The sequence below is a fragment of the Dysidea avara genome, chromosome 5, assembly GCF_963678975.1.
Source record: "Dysidea avara chromosome 5, odDysAvar1.4, whole genome shotgun sequence".
In the NCBI taxonomy this organism is placed as follows: domain Eukaryota; kingdom Metazoa; phylum Porifera; class Demospongiae; order Dictyoceratida; family Dysideidae; genus Dysidea; species Dysidea avara.
The window spans coordinates 25679829-25694472 of NC_089276.1; the positions used below are offsets into that span (position 1 = coordinate 25679829).

At 36.0% G+C, this 14644-nt stretch overlaps 1 protein-coding gene across 1 annotated transcript; it reads left to right on the top strand.

Moving 5' to 3' along the window:
- Nucleotides 1-2828: 2828 nt before the first annotated feature.
- LOC136256758 (uncharacterized) lies at nt 2829-11274 on the top strand. The gene is made up of 4 exons (XM_066049776.1): nt 2829-2890; nt 4257-4452; nt 7630-7695; nt 11032-11274. The coding sequence occupies exons 2-4, from the start codon at nt 4312-4314 to the stop codon at nt 11161-11163; spliced, it is 339 nt and encodes a 112-aa protein (XP_065905848.1). The 5' UTR covers nt 2829-2890; nt 4257-4311; the 3' UTR covers nt 11164-11274.
- The last annotated feature ends 3370 nt before the right edge of the window (nt 11275-14644 follow it).

Genomic DNA, 14644 nt, shown 5'->3' on the forward strand with positions numbered 1-14644 from the left:
TCGTATGGATGATGATTGCATTCCTAAACAACTTGTTTGGTGAACTGATGCAAAGGTGGCCATTCCATGGACCTAAGAAGAGATAGCACGATGAGGTAGTGGGTGATTTGCGTACCATTGTTGTTGGGGTTCCAGTTGTGTCAAGATCATAAGCAGTGGTTGGAGATGTGTTCCAGTGCTGTTGATGTTCTGGCACAGAACAGAGGGACAATGTTTTGTTTTCAATCTAGGGACTTTTTACTGTGTGTCTCAGGAGAAGGAGTGACTTACCAAGACATTGTAACTTTTGTGGAGCTAGCAACTTGTTACTGGTTCAGGAGGAATCCTAGAACTCTGCCATCATGGTTCACTGCAAGTGTGTGCGTGTGCGTGTGCATGCGTGCGTGCATTTGCGTGCGTGCGTGTGTGTATAAGGCTTGTGTAACCAAGAAACCAAGACTCCTAACAAAGCATTAAGTACAATCCTTTAATAACCTTTTGACATAGTAGAACACACACACACACACACACACACACACACACACACACACACACACACACACACACACACACACACACACACACACACACACACACACACACACACACACACACACACACACACACCTGGATGCTATCTGATATTCGATTTCCTGATGCTTTTGTAGATGCATGAGGTCAGGGAAATAAGCTTACTATACTGTCTACTTCATTGAAAGTGATATTGAAACTAACAATTCTTAGTTATTTTACTGCCTATTAGCTCAGCCTGGTACAACACAATTTCCAATTCATGATGGAAATTAAACTGCTTCCAAATCAAGATAGTAAAATGTGCTTACAAATTAAGAACATTTCCTATAGCCACATTAAGTCAAGTTGACATTGTTTCATTACACAATATGAGCATGGTTATAAAAGGAATGGTATGGCTTTATATTGTTACACAAATCTTGAAAGTAGAAAACAATTGATTTTAGCTCCCCATATTTGACTTGGATAAATAACAGCTATATAGTTACACTGTACATAGTTCAACTTTCAGAGTCATCAGTTTTCAGATTAAATTTACAAAAATATTATTTGTTGTATATTATAACAACCATAATCTTGTTAATTATATAAAGTTCACTACAGCAGGTAAGTTAATTATCTCAACATATTCAGATATGGGTATAGATTGAATTAGGGATTAAATGTATAGTATTTTTGAAGTAGCTGCTAAAAGCTTTGTGATAATAGCTGCAAGTATACACAAGAGATGCAAGGTCAAAAAGTAAGGAGTGTAATTGTATGGTAAAAAGGAATTTGCAATATTTTGGAAACCAATGGTTAAAATATGTTATAGTGCAAAGGAATACCAGGATATCGAAAGAAAGGATGTTTATTCTGCAGGATTATTGTTGAAGTCTGTAATGTAGTCATAGCATCTGTGGATGAATTTAACTAATTCCTTGTTTCAGTTTATCTTTTAAATTTACCTTTATTTGTTTTGCTAAGTTTTCTTATACTGTGCTGTAGTGTATATGCATCTTTAGGGAATCTTCAACTTAAATTTTTAATAACTTTTTTAAAGAGTTACTGTGGTTCGTCTCTCCATCATGAAATTTGTGTCCAAACCTGACCCAGTGAGTAAAGAGTAGCTATTTTATCATGTAAACAGCCACATATTCATGGCTCTTTCATTATTTTATATTCAAATATTAATTCTGAGAATTATTATGATGGGATTTAAAACTGGCTTGTGTACGTATATGCTTCATTTTCTGGTGTGCTTTTATATATGTTTTTCAAGTATAAACCACCATTAATGGTTATTTCACATTCACCATTCGTGGAGACACCATTATATTGCCATAATGTAATCAGTGGTAGACTGAGATAGTTGTGTACATTTTCTTGCAGAGACTTCTGTGCATGCAATTCAAAAATGTATTACTATAGTGTAATACAAGTTCCACCAATTCTGTTTGTTGTGTTAAGTCTTGAAGTATACAACATGAATAACTTCTTCTACAATTTTATTTATAATGATGTGATATTTTAAATACATACTGTGAGTCCATTTATAGCTACATACATAAGTGTGGTACATGTTGTTCACACACTGCATGTGTACAAATATTCATATAACCATCAATCAAAGTAACTAAATGCCACTAGTCAAGTGGTAGCCTTTATTACCTCACTATTGATAACCATTAGGTTGTGTAGGCTAACAGCAAACACATGACTAGCATACATAATTTTTAAAAAACAGTATTCAAGTATAAATGTACATGCTGAATGCCAAAAAGAGAGTATTTATTCCAGCTGTACTTCCATCATTCTTAATCTTTGTCTGCAGCAAACAGTTATAAGTTCTGGATTTGTGTACTCGCTTGATACAAGCAAGTGAAGCTATGCACACATGGATTACTATGCAAAATGGGCCAAATTTAATAATAAGCTGTTGCTGTAATGAACATGAACAACTGGACATCACTATACAACATACTGGGATTAGAGTTGTGACGGCTAACCCTGCAGCGTTTCTTCACATGTATAGCAAGCATTATATATATACATGTCTTTCTATGCACTCTTACTTTACATATATACAGACAGAATCAGTGTAAAATAGCCACTTGAATGGTGTCACTTTAAATTGTTTTGTACACGGTCTACTAACTATTTGGTTGATTGTAATACATATATGGTATTGTTAGATCACGATAATCCCTGTTGGCAGCAGTACAATGTGATATTGATATTGAAAGTCTTTTGTATCTTAACTGATGATGTATAATATATGGAAGCCACTAGTTGGTATGATGCAACATTGGGTTTTTTGTATTAGGAAATGAATCTACCAAATCAAGTTGTTTCTGGCTTGCTACCTGACAAGTACTCTATCATATATTCAAATGAGGTAAAGATAATTATTTTGTGTATTTTCTAAAACTTGAGTTAGTTCTGTATAGCTAATAGTTGTATGTGCGTATTACATGTCTGTATATGTGACCGGATTTCACATAACAAGGCTTCCACACACACAAAATCAAACTTACGATTTTACCAGAAATGGATTGCTGGTCTAATACACTATCATATTTCACACTGTACTTCCTTCAGCACTGACAAGTCTGGTTTCTGTAGCAGTTTTCTTCCGACCCTGTCACAGCCACGAGTGTGAGATTGGTACCATTAAATGGCCATGGCTTTGTGATAATGGTGTGTAGTGAGCTGGGACTTCACAGAGAGCTCGCCAATAGTGTTCTCAGTCAATTTGGAGTAATTTGAGGGCCATGGAGGGCCATGGAGAGCCCAAACTTGGCCTCTGGATTCCAATCGTCTTCTTACTCCATTTTATACCCGTAGCTATATTAAGACCACCGTCCACCCCCACCCTCTCACCCTATTACTACCATCTGTGATATTATTATCCGCTCGAAAAAAGCTGCTCAAAACAGGGCAAATTTTGGGTATCAGAAATGTATACACCCACTCAGTGATAGCTAGTGAACAGATGAACAATTGGTGCAAATTTTGTTTGCACAGCTGTAGGCACTGGGAAGTTATTACACAATGATTCCTTAAAATCGCCATATCTCCAAACAAAGCTTTGTGCGTCGAAGCCTTGTTTTGTCAAATTCAGTCACATATATTGTATATCTCAATGGGAGGGAAGTATGTATGCAGTTTCTGTAGTTTGCAGCCATAACTTGATTTACACAGATATCATTGAAATTTAGATACAGTAGCCACCGAGATAACTGTTATCAATAATGCACGCTTGTAAAATCTAGCAATTTATGATGGACATATATGTGTGTGTATTACTACTCATTAAAAGGATTGAATCTGAAAGTGTTGTAGCTAGCTGTACATATTTCACTGTTGCTATGAATTCTTACTGATAAAAGATCTATGGATTGTAAAAACTGTATGAAGAAATTTATTGTACGGCTTTCTAATATGTCACAAAAGATTTCAATTTAAAATGTGCATCTATATATTGTGAAACTATGCTAGTACTCATATCATTAATAGACTCACCTTGTTATAGTGGCCATGTATGTTAAGCCAAACTGAGTTACTGAACTGATTTAGTAAGGACACATGAAACTAGTTCTGTTGATGAATTCTTAGTGTAGAAGAGGAAACTATCATTTGATGCATATAGTTACAGCACAAAGCAAAATTGCACATATTTATAACCACATTGGTAAATGTAAACAAAGAGACACCAGTCTGTTAGAGGTGTAGCTCAATATGTACTATCACTGTACATACAGCTAATGACCGATGGAGTTGTGTTTCCATCCATCGTACAACTGAGAATACTACCTAATGAAGAAACTGATAACTAGACTGGGTACCATTCTGTTGTATGAGGTTGAACTTGGAGTAGTCCTTGAGCCTAGTTTCACAGATGTGGTGCTACAGATGTATAGATTGTCGTATGACATTACAACAACTGTTAGAAGAATTGTAAGTATTCTAAGGTGGTTTCCCTTCATGTTTCATGTTATCGATGTTGTTATTGATGTTGTTATTGTCTATTATCCTGTCCTTGATGTGTTTATACATTCACCATTGTAAGAAGTTATTGAATCCTGTGCAGCTATATAATTATATCTTATTCCTTTTGTGGAGATTTTCTTACTGTTGATATCCTTGTGTTTACATTCCTGTGGATGTCATTGTTGAATTCTTCCTTGTAGTTCAATGTAAAGCCACACCAAAATCCTCTGTTGTAGTACATAGATCATATTTAGTATTCAAGTGGCTTTTGGACCACACAACATTATTATGTGTCGTTTATCAGACAATACTTTGTGTTGTTTTGTGGAATCCCGTTTGGTGGCTCTAATATAATTGTACTCTGGGGTGAGAATGTAGTGCTGTGGTGTTAACATGTTGGAGGAAGTTTAATGATGGTTTATTATTAGTTTATAAATACCCACTAATTAATTCATAAAATTAATAATGTTGCAGCTTGTTGAGTCCTGTACTACAACAGAAACAGCTTTCTCATTTTTAAAATACTTGGCTTTATCTCCTGAAATGGAGTACTGTCAAACTTATGAATCATACATTCTTTATTGAATTCTAATGTTATATAATAACATTTCTATTAAATTGTGATAAGTTCTGATAAGCCATGTATTAAATTGACAGTGATTAATAATAACTTAATCTATACTCCAGATGCTTTTATACAAATAAGATATCAGTCTAAATCTGTATATAGTGTCTGTACCTATGTTTTTACTGCCCTGTATAAATACAGTAGGTACCAGTAATGATGACAATCATTTTGTTGCATAAACTGTATGCATTTTTTGCAGATGCCTCACTTGTGTTTCCCCTTTAACATACCTGCTGATAACATAAATCTTCTGAAAAAGAATAGATTTTGTAGAACCACAATTTTTCTTTCACAGCAGCAACACAACCACAAAAGTTCTCTATCACAAAAAGAACCAACAACAAATGTTTAATTGTTTTGAATGTGATATAACAGATCGTACTACACTTATCCATTTATAGACATATAGTACAATATTGATCCACCCACAAAGCCATAAAATTCTTGTACATGTAGCCACACAACAATAATGACTAGTATCCAATGTCATTTAGAACTAACACCTGTTAATCTGTGATATAACTACGCAGTTACTATATTCTACAGTTCACTCTATTGCATTTCTACCATATAAACTTCAGTGTAAAACTAAAATAGCATTGATATCGTGTCTTACAATATGATGGGTAATGACGTAATGGAACGTACATACATACATGCACATTAAATTATTATTATGTGTATCTTCTAATTTTCAAACTAGCAGTTGCTACCACAAGGTCACTTGAGACCATGCACTGACTCCACCACATTGAGTAGATAGGCATAATGTGTTTGGTATTTACTTATGTGCCATGCATTGATGTAACAGGATGACACTTGTGAAAAAATATTTTTTTTGCTTAGATCCATTGATAAAGGTATCTATTTTCAGAAGTTGTTTGAATGATAACTGAAAATTAGCCACAAAAACTTCATAATTTAATCTGTGAGAAGTCATAAATCTGAAAGCCTTGATATTTTCCCTCACGATATTTAAATTTGTTAGTATACTGTATGACTGCAACATTATAATCTGAATGTAGACAAAAGTACTGAACCCGACCAGCACACATGCATTTGTCCACATTTGTACAAAATAGCTAAATGAATGGTACATAGTATAAGTAACTAATTATCGACCAAGTTTTGTCCTAACTTGAGTTCTTACAAACTCTCAGTTTCACTATTGTTCAAGCTATTAAGTAGTTGTGGTCCCATGATTATTATTATTATTATTGTTTTTCAGTACACACACACAAAAAAGATACTGAAAGCCACTGACAAGTGCTGCCGGTGACTCTACTACAATTAATTACAGTAAATAATTACTTATAACAGTACTGCATATATTGATGATGGTGACGCTGTTGAATAGTGGCAGCAGGGACAGAGGTAATGGAAGGTATGAATGTTTGTATCATTGAATTTCCGCATGAAATGATCCCACATGTAGTTGATCATAGACTGATTTGTTAACTGGTAAACTGAGACCATGCAAAGTAGGAATTATCAACCAGTGGTATACTTGTTATTGCCACATACATATTTTCCATACTGACTTGTTGCTAATATCACTGCACCTGAAAGCTTTGCCCTATCCAGCTATAGATTATGCTAACAATGTACATGCTCACCAATTTCAGATGATTGGAATGCAAGATACAACCGTGATCAGTTTTAAATTAATAGCACATACAACATCATCTTTATTAATACAAAAACAACTAAACTACAAGTCTTTAGACTGGTTTTTGTTTTTACGCTTCTCCCAAAGACTAAACAGAAGAACCTGGCTGCCTTTGCCAATTTATTACATGGTAAATAATGGTACATTTGGAACATCATGTAGCAATGAGTCCAGTTTATCGGTTAGACATGTTTCAGGCTCAGCACAGTTGTAAGGATCTACAAAATTGAGGCTATATGTTTCCAATGAGTACTTGCAACAGTGGTATATTGTTGGTCTTGGCCTTTTAAAACGATTTATCACCTCCGCTCAAATGTAGCAATTCATCTGTGTTACAACACAAACTTGCAACAGGAAGCACTTTTGTAAAATCCTTCTCTAGGGTTAAAATCCTATAAAAGAGGGCAGAAACCATCAGAATAGTTCAACAAACAAGTACGAGTTTACAGAGGATTTTTTACAGGAAATTGTTAGGTCAGTAATACATAATCGGCCACTTACCTATATACATACTAGTGTTTTTCTTATTTCTGTATACTGTGTGAACATATCAAGATATGTACTTCTCAGAGATATAAGTTTACATACAATGGAAAATATGTATACAATAGATTATGTTTTGCAGAGGAAATTGTACCATCCAGTCACAAATCACACCAATTGACAAATGTTTGAAGCTACCTTGTGATCATTACTTGGCCTCTGTTTTACCTGTATACATTTCCATAGCTACATTGTCATTACTGTCAATATATACATACATATATTACTTTAGAGTTTAGCTTCCACATGTGCATGTAGTTATTTTTTGTTGCTATTATTAATACATTGTATTAATCCATTGTAGATTATCAGAGAAGGACTTAGTTGCATTAAAGATGAGAATCCAGCTGAAAAACCTATCAAAGAGGTGGTAAGTACCTATCACCATCCCCTTAGCTAGTTTTGTAAAGAATCATTAGCGCATCAAACAATTCTGATGACAATAACCCTATTCTTCATCTCTAAATACGGTAAAATTTAGTTGTAAAGAATCTTCCCGGCTTAATGCATACATGTCCATTTTTGTACAATGGTAGTGTGTCAGCAGGTTTGATATGTTACCGTAGCATGTCCAAATATGGCTATATTTATGCAGCAAGCTACAATATTTGGTGGCAGTGTCAAACCGGAAGTTGAGTATCTGATGATTGAGAAGCTAAAAAACAATATTAAAAACGCACAATAGTTTGTACTGTTTTGTATAGTGTGTCATGAAAGTATCAAGGCTCTAGTGTGTAAACTGTAAACTGCAAGACTAGTTCTAGTTTAAAGGGAAATTATAAGTTGCATAATTAGCAGTTGGGTTTGAACTAAAATATGTTCTAGTGTTAACTTATATCCAGTAAGAAAGTACAGTATATTTGCCCAAACCATTTGTGATTTATGGTAATTTCATGGAAACTGTACAGAGCACCCTTAATTAAAGCAGAGGTGTGCATCAGGAGCTAGAATTTGGCAGTGGCATTAACTATGGAGTATACAACATTGTACACAAGACCCCTGCATTGATTATACATAGAGGTTACTTCACTATAGGGAAGATCATATCCAAATACTATGCAATAAATGAGTGGACGTGGCTCATGTATGCCTACAGACAGCAACATACGATCCTGATATGTGAATGTGGCACTGTAAGTTTTTGAGTACATCTATACTTCTAGCTTGCAAAATTATTGTGACATGTCAGGTCAGACTTAGATATTTTATAAAGCGGATCAAGCTACTTGACGAATGTGACCTAAATGATAGTTGGATAACCCAACCCAGTCTCAAACCTGAGATTTTAAGCAGGCTGATCTGTCAGTCAAAATTTAGGAATAAAATACAATAGGACTGGTATAAGTCAATCTGATATGTGATTTTAGTCACATCTGAAAACTGTTTGTAGCATCTTTCTAACGTAGAAGAGACTTGTGTGCCTCGAGTCGAATGCTGTATGCAGAAATTGTGTGTTGTAAGTTTTAAAAGTACTTGGTTATTAGCTACTTTCATGCCTACAACCCAAGCAGTTAGCCATGTTAAGAAATCAGAATTGATTGGCATTATCTTGTTGCATAAATCAAACAACTGCAAACCAAAATATGTTTCTACTTCTATGAGACCCACTTGACTCTTAGCCCAAGTTATCTAGGTCAACCAATCTGGTTTCAAGCTTGCTTTAATCCTACTAGAACAAAAAAAGTCAATTGCATAGAAAAACCATCCAGAAACAATCTTTGTAGCATATCCAACCCTAGCTGACCACAACTATCAGAATAAGGATATAAACAGATTGACACAATCAACACCCAATAGAAGTCACACGATGATTATGAGTTATATACACCACATAATTTATGCAACAACTGCATATTCAGAGGAGAATGCAGTAGGAAATCTTCACACAATTTAATGTGTCATGCAGAACGAATTCAAAGAAGTAGACAAGCTTGCACTGTACACATATTAGAATGAACAAAATCCACACTATATTATACAGGTTGCTACTGCCTACACATGACCATCATATAATTAAAAGCACTTAACCTAAATTACCCACAGGAAGCATTTTAATATAGGTATATACACCCTTGTGGGTTCATGTACAGTTGTAACTATGACTGCTACATTATTACAACTGTAACATGGACATTATCTGTGTGAAGTAGCAGTATCAATAGGATACCAGTTATTATAAATAAAATTTGGAAGATTGGCCTGTTTTCAAGTAATACAGTTTCTGTGCTACCAACACGAAGGATAACAATTGAATACATGGAGGCATGGACAATAGAAAGAAATAAAACTGTTATAGACAAATTTGTTCTTGTGAAGCTATAAAATCAGTCAATATAGGTATGCTGACAGATACGGTTTTTCCTGAACTATCTCTCCATCCATTTGTGCACATTTTTAGTCACAACCAACTACAATGATGAGGTTTATAGACCCTTAGTTAATTTAGCTGCAGATAACATAAAATGTTCAAAAGTGGGGTTATATGGGTTTCAATCATTGTCATGGATTAACTGCTGACCAGGGAGATCAACTGACCTGAATAGTAACCCGGATGGGACCTGCACCTGGATGGGATCAGGTTTCATTGCAACAAGGGCATGCACCAATTGGGTACTATGTCAGCTACAATTAGCCTTGCATATAACAGGATTAGTGAGTTGCTGTGGCTCTATGTAAGTATACAGGCAGATGACGAACAATTCTTACTGTTTGGCAATTTACACTACATGATTCAAAACTGCTCCCACACTTCAGCTCTAGTAGTGTCAACCTCCAGTTCAGAATGGTGGTTATTGATGTATAAGCTCCTCATTTATGAAATCTATAAGCACCACCCCAGACATAAGACCTGGAGGACTAGAATATGATTCACTGCATTCTTCATAAAAAAGGTCACATCGTTTTGAGTTTGAATCACACTTGATCCAACCCAACAAAATACTCTTTAAAACCCACACAACCCTATTGACCATGATAATCCAGATAACCTGACCCATGTTTGTACATAATGTTTCTACTATCATGGGCTCACACAGTGTGATGATTAAACTAATAATCATATATTAAATGGTTGTTTCCACTGTATACTTTACCTGTAGTCATTAGCTACAGATGCTGTATATATTTCCTATTTTAGGTTTCAGCAAAAGTTAGCATATAAAGCTTCTATATGCAATTTGATATGTTTAATAGCTTTAATTTAAAAACATATCAGTGAATACAGCATTTAAAATATCCTTGCACACCAAGTGTTCAGGCAGATGGCCTTTATGAAGGCTTCTGATGAGCTCATTTTTACATCAAGCTGGAAACCCATTGAGATTCAACTGCTAGCAGATCAGCTACATGGTTGTGTACTTTGTCTCTTCATTGCTATATTTACCAGCTAACTTCCAGCATAATGATACAATTATAATTTGTTTCTGTTATATTGAACTAGCTAGTTATTTCACTGTTAAACCATCCCAGAAAAAGAAGTTTCAAAGATGCAGCCTTGTACAGTTTCAGGATAGTAATCTATAGAGTGTAACACTGTAGCTATACACTTCACTTGTAGAGAATCCATTGAACAGTATATATACTGGACGTAATGAGTAATGTGTTAGCAGGAAAATCCCTATACATGTAGTGTTGGCTCAATTGGATATGATTGTGTTACTGTACCAGACTAATAAGGTCATTACAAGTTTCTACATGTGTTCTGTAGTTTGATGAGTGTCCAAAGCGATTTGTCAATTTGGCATCAACTGGATGGGACTACTACTTATTGGGAACTCATCTCTACGAAGACTTGATGCTACACCAGCTGAACAGAGCCAGTCTTTACATGACAAGTTAAAGAGTGCTTGTCATGTAGCAACTTAGTAGCTGTGTATATATGTTATGATCCATCACCCCATGCATATATGTCAACTTTACCAGTTGCATACTGTTATTCTGTAGTCATTAACTTTAGTTCACACAATTATATTTTTCGCTTTATACCTTAAAAATACAAAATTGTATAATTACAGTAAATATAAGTGAGTAAAAATAGTATAAAATCACACAATAAAAAATCACTGGTCATGTATTCATCTGAAAAATTTAAAAAGACACTTCTCGGTAGCTATTAGTAGTGGCACCACTTGTTATCAAAAGTAATTTTAGCTTTTATTGAGGAAAAACTGTATGAACAGTGATGGGTGCTGTCATGACATTGTCTTTCTTGTGGTGATTCTTTTAATAAATGTATAAGAATTTTCTGTAGACTGTCAGCATCATTTTTGATTCTCCTAGCTACACTGTTGACTGGATAATTTCTGGGTGAGAAGCAGTCCTTGGTTGCATTTATTAGTGATGCAAGTTGTTCATCAGCTTGTAAGCAGTCACTTGGTATACAATCACATCCAGTGATGTTCAGCTATACACAACACAAAATGTTAGTAAACAATATATAGAACTACAACAATAATGAAACTTTTAAGCTAAAAGTATAGCTAGCTATATACATGTATTTTACATAGAACTAACACTCACCAGATGATAAAGGCGAACAATATTGTGTTCAAGTTGGTTCTTAATGGAATGGAGTGAATGATGTATCTCTCTTTGTCCTGTTAGTCTTAGTAACTTCAACTCCACCAACATCACTTCTGTGATATACCTTCGGTGAAGGATGAGGCTATTGTAGAACTTTTGCAACAGATCTTTTGTGACATTTTGTGACTCTGGATAGTAGGCCAAGTTGAGCTTGTAGCTATCATAACATTCTCCAAAAGTCTGTAAAATAAGTCAACATTCATGATAGCTAATGCATAATAATTATTTTAATTATGCGAACTTTACTTAGCTATTTAGCTAGCTATTCCATTATGGGCGGAAACACGTGATGTACATACTGCATATAGTAAGTAACAAATCTCTGCATTGCATTCGCACTTACTTCTTTGTTGTCAGTTAAACTAATCAGGAAGTCTGTTTCCATCGTTAGCTTGCTGATTCCAGCTTCCTTCTTACTTGGGCTTAGCCACTTGGTTAACACGTTTGTCACATTGCAGCCACAATTGACGGTACTGTTGTTCCCGCTGCTAGAGTTAGCAGCGCTATCATTTTCAGAGCCCAGCTCAGCAAAGTTCGTATCGTTTGTTGGTGGCAACGGGGAGGAGCTGGCTTTCATGCTAGCTAAAATGATCATGTATAGAAGAGTGTAGAATAATCCTTGCACTGGCGCCATTGCTGCTAACTAGCTGTTGTTTGGTCAGAGATTGACTTTGTTATGCTTTGATCAGTGAATTGCTTGCTCCTCCATTGCACAGCTAGCTATTTATAGAAGATTTCATCTTGCTGTCTTCACCGTGAGTGAAGTTAGATCATATGGGGAAATCCCCCTGTGCATGCCGGCGTATTGATTTGTGACGAACGATGATTTCGTAAAACTGTTCTTCGGGATTTTCAGCAAAGTAAGTCATTCGATTGTAATTGTTTGTGTCATCAATAATACTGATGGTTCTTCTCTCTCTATAGCAGTTATACCATAGCTACGTGCATACATTAGACAATGCATGCACAGTGATCTAACACGTCAGTATTAGCTATAGGTAGGCATTCCAGTATCCGAGATTTTTTAATAAAAAAATTCTCCGTATATACCCCAATAGAACCCTGGCACAAAATGACAACTCGTGTTTAACTTGGGATTGCTCCGTCGTCCGAGCTCCAATGAGGATGAAAATCGCTGTGGGGTTTGTCGACACGCTGATCATCATGAAAATCTTAGTTTTATCGTGCGCGTTACATATGAGTGAGTTTTGTGTTGTTTTGTAATCTTTTCAAGCCTTGTAATGTATGTAGAAAACTTTAAAACTTTAAAAAACGTAATGTCGGGTGAAAGGTAGTCACTGGTGGTTACTTTAAAGTGCGTAGTTACTTCACTCGGGTTAGCGATTTTCAGCTCTAGAGCAGTTTTCTGATGGCTGTGTCATCAGCTCAAAAGTATAACCCACTTCAAAGGCGGCATAACAATGACATAATTGAAACCACCACTCCACCTTAAGTATATTGTTGCATCATTGTGGCACCTCCACTTTAGTTGTTTACCTTTATAAGTTGCTAACTTGACGTTTTAACCAACTTGAGATAGTCACTTACCTATGGATATACACCATTGCATCAAGAAGTGTGCAGTAGGTGAAGCATATTTGCTCACCACAAAGCATACAAAGATCACTGAGATCCAATAAGACCTGAAGTTACTCTCATTACATGTACAAACTTGCAGCTAGAAGCAACTGCAGTTTCAAGATAGTCCAGATTGCTAGATGGCTTCCTGATTCAATTGTGCCATTTTCCCCTTTAAAATGTATGGGGAGCCCTGGAGAAAAAATGTACCTTTTTCAGTTTTTAAGTACTGTGCATGACAAAGTAGCTAATTCCAACCCAACAAACTATATATTTCTGAGATCAGCAATCAATACTCTATCTATTGAGCATATAAAAAGCCCATATTTCCAAAATTTAAAAATCGGGCTGGAATGCCTACTATAGGGCGCCTGAGTGCTGGGCGAATATGCATGCAGTTATTACTTAGTATAGTGACGAATTGTTACAACGTGCATCGATCGTAGCGTACATACACGAATGTATATCAGCGTTGAAACCGGGTCACAACTGCTGACCCGGATGACCCACTGACCCGGATGTGACCCGGATTAAATTAAGCCGAGGCGCGCGATAAGAGCTATGTTTCGGGTATTCTCGAGCGAGCGAGACTACGTTTTGAGCGTTCGATTCGTGTTGAGTAAACGAGTAGTTATGTGATAACTAAGCCGGTAAGTTTATAATTTAAAATCGGCTTCGTACATACTTAGTATTGCAATTTCCCAATATATTAAAATGGGTGTGGCTCACAAAAGTACTTATCCTGCTGCAAGACTAGACTATATACAGCTCATACATTAATCGATTAGTGGGCGTGGCCCTACGTAAGCTTGCAGACAGAAACGGACACAGTTTCATGCTACAGACTGCACTTACTAATAAATGGGCGTGGCTGAGCGTATGTTTGTAACGCGATAAGTGGGCGTGGCTCACGAAAGAGCTACGCGACTAACGTTTATAGGTTCCACGTCGTCAAACGATCAAGTTTGTTTCTCACGTGATCCAATCCCGGTCAGACCCGGATAATTTGTAAACCGGGTCAGACCCGGATGACCCGACCCGGTTTCAACGCTGATGTATATAGCTAACTATATATCGCTATAGCATTGATGACTTATAACCACAGGCTACAAACAGGCTACAAAAAGCCACAGTGTTGCAGGTACAGTATGCAGTAACTA